Source organism: Nanorana parkeri, unplaced genomic scaffold, assembly GCF_000935625.1.
Source record: "Nanorana parkeri isolate BGI_ZX_2015 unplaced genomic scaffold, ASM93562v1 scaffold19, whole genome shotgun sequence".
NCBI classification, from domain to species: Eukaryota; Metazoa; Chordata; class Amphibia; order Anura; family Dicroglossidae; genus Nanorana; species Nanorana parkeri.
This window is the reverse complement of record NW_017306287.1, coordinates 101,867-104,888: the sequence shown is the minus strand read 5'-3', so window position 1 is coordinate 104,888 and position 3,022 is coordinate 101,867. Positions and strand designations below refer to the sequence as shown.

At 47.2% G+C, this 3,022-nt stretch overlaps 1 protein-coding gene across 1 annotated transcript in view; it reads left to right on the top strand.

The window, feature by feature from the left end:
* NTHL1 (nth like DNA glycosylase 1) overlaps window positions 1-279 on the top strand; it is a 10,464-nt gene extending 10,185 nt beyond the window's left edge. Inside the window, exon 6 of the mRNA XM_018561015.1 lies at window positions 141-279. Coding sequence (XP_018416517.1) covers window positions 141-279 — 139 coding nt within the window. The remainder of the gene's footprint in view (window positions 1-140) is intronic.
* The last annotated feature ends 2,743 nt before the right edge of the window (window positions 280-3,022 follow it).

Here is a 3,022-nt window from a genome sequence, read left to right as displayed (position 1 = left end):
TTTTTATTTAAAAAACCGGTTTGGGGGGGGGGGGGCAGGGGGAAGGAATGGGGCGATACTGGAGTCCTGCTTTAAGTGTGAGGCACTGACAGTCAATATATACATTTCAGCTTTGGCATTTACTTCTGTGTCTCTTGCAGGGATCTTTGGAGTGAAATTAACTGGCTGTTAGTGGGGTTTGGCCAGCAAATATGCCTCCCTGTGTCCCCTCGATGTTCCGAATGTCTGAACAGAGACATCTGTCCAGGAGCCAAGAAGAAGAAAGATTTTTTTTTATAGATGGAGCCTCATCCCGCTATACACTAGCTGAGGTGGTGTCACAAGACTGCAGAGAACACTAGGTGTGAATGTTAGTGATAGACCAGGTAGGATATTTGTCTAGGAACCATCCAATGATATTATCATCTCTCTATGTACAGACATTTATATATTTCCACGGCTTCTGTAAATGTTTTTTATTTTTAATTCTGAAGTTTTGGAGTTTCTTTTCCTTGCCATCATCTGTTTGTACATTGATGTTTAGTCATTTCTTATAATAAATGTTCCTTTTAAAGGGAATTTGCAGTAAGTACATCCAGTACGTCATGTTATTATCGGGTAGTTGTTGACATGAATGTTACATCTTTACAGCCATCATTATTTCATCATAACACATATAGACATGTGAAGGTCAGCCACTAGAGCAAGCACTCGGATCCCCCCGAAGTCTGCAAGGTGAGCCCAAAAGACTAGTCACCGGGGTCTCCCTGCAGCTGATCTTTCCATGCCTTGTTCTGCACTGTGTTGTGGTGGCCATCTTTGCTTCTTCATGTCATAACTGCCCCCCTAATGCCTGGTGGGATCTCTGCATTCTTCTTTATTTTATTACACATTGTAATACAAATTAGTACCCTCCAGTAACAACGTAGCAATTCAAAGCAGAAGAATGTTTTCTTAACCCTTGCAGCGGGGCTACCCGTGTACTGTAAGGGTTAAGTGCTCATTTTTGTCTAGGTGCTAAAAAATAGTTATATTCACCTGAACCACAGAGCCGGCTGGCAGCTACTCCTGTCCCTGAAGTCTCCTCCTCTGCTGCAGGGAGGGTAATGTTCCTCGGCGTCCTCCCATCACTGTGTATAGAACATGGATCCTTAGAGAGCTGCAGCGGAGGGGGAGAGAGACTCCAGGGAGCGTTCTAAGAGCAAGCCACCTTCAAGGATCTGGTGAGTATAACTTTTTTATCGGCCGCGGCCACTGCTCGGGTATCGGCCGCGGCCACTGCTCGGGTATCGGCCGCGGCCACTGCTCGGGTATCGGCCGCGGCCACTGCTCGGGTATCGGCCGCGGCCACTGCTCGGGTATCGGCCGCGGCCACTGCTCGGGTATCAGATGCGGTCACTGTCTGAATACAGTAGCCAGCAGTGCAGACTCCACTATGCGTGCTGTTTTTGCATGCATCAGAAATCAAGTGACTTCTGTGGTTCAGCCTACATGGCTGCATGAGAGAAATGTGTATGACTAACCATAGTGTGGAAATAGCAGAGGGTATTGGGATAAGAGGAGTCATCAGTAATGTGTAATCCACAGCACTCCTGACTGGAATCCCATAAGATAGATGGGTGCTGGTATGACCTGAGGATGGCGCCGCGTTATCACAGAAATGTCCAAAAGAAGTCACCCGCACTCCAAGGTCCAATGTGTCCTCTTTTATTCAGACGCTATACAGACATGGCGGCACAGTGTAAAAGCAACGTTTGGGGATCGAACATGGTCTTCATCACTCAAATATTGAGGCCACTGTGTTTGCCTGATGAAGGGACCATGTTTGGTCCTGAAACGCTGCTTTTACACTGTGCCGCCATGTCTGTATAGCGTCTGAATAAAAGAGCGTTTAACACATTTGACCTTGGCGTGCGGGTGACTTCTTTTGGACATTTTAGGATAAGAGGAGGAACGATTATTGTGGGAAAGGGGGGGATAGGGTTAAAAATAGAGGGAATAGGGGAAGCGGGGTATCTGGATCTTCTCAGTGTGGAAGTCAGGGCGGGAAATACACACATGTACTTGGGAAAGCTTTTATTATGCACATAGCAGTTTACAATGTATTTTTATTTCCGTGTGTCATAGATAAATGTGGTCAGATATGCGCCTTATATAATTACAGGTTTAAAAGTACAAAAATATGATTCCAAACAGAGCTACATATAGGCAGCTGAATGGCCGTCTGCAGTCAGAAATTTCCAATCCGTAGCAATAAAAAAATATCGTCCATTCGGTAGGCATGTAGGTGTCCTGCAGACCTCCCTTCCTGCCAGCAGAGGGCAGAGTTCATCTGTGCAGTCAATTGTTTTGTCGGGAATCCGGAGCAATTTTGCAGAGCGGTGATGCCAACAGTGGCGTTTGTTGTGCCAAGCGCAGTCCCGCCCCTCGCCGCCAGGTTTTAAGAACACTTGGTAAGAAATTTGCGTCCACTGTTAAACCAAAAGTGCGCTGAAAGCCAGCTACATCCTTCATCATTTTGCATAACATGCCATTGCCATCTTCACAGCGGTAATAGTCCACGGGCCAGAATTCAGAACTTTGCACGCAAGGCTGCAGCTTTATGTTCCTGGCCCCAGACCAGTGTTGCCCCACAGGGATATAAAAGCTTGCAGCAGTCTCAGTACAAACATATCTGTCATTTAGTACTAGGACATCATGAAGGAAGGTAGACACTGTCCTTGGTTCACTTGGATTCTGGAGGTGTCACATTTAAGGCTAACCTGTGCTTTGCCCTACAGGTTTCCTTTATTGCTTCACTTCCCCAGCAACACAACCCACTTCTTCTCTCTTCCTCCCCCACTCCTGGTACTTCCAGCTATGGACGGGATTGTGATGTACTTCATGAGACAGAGCTGGTCCAATCACCAAGCACCAGTGCTGCCCCAAGGGGGAGTCCATAGGCCTGGGTAAGCTACACCCTATGCGGCTTTTAGGTTACACGGGGCGGCAGCTCCTGCTTTTTTTCCAGCAGCCGAAGGGTTCAGTGGTGGAGTGAGGGAAA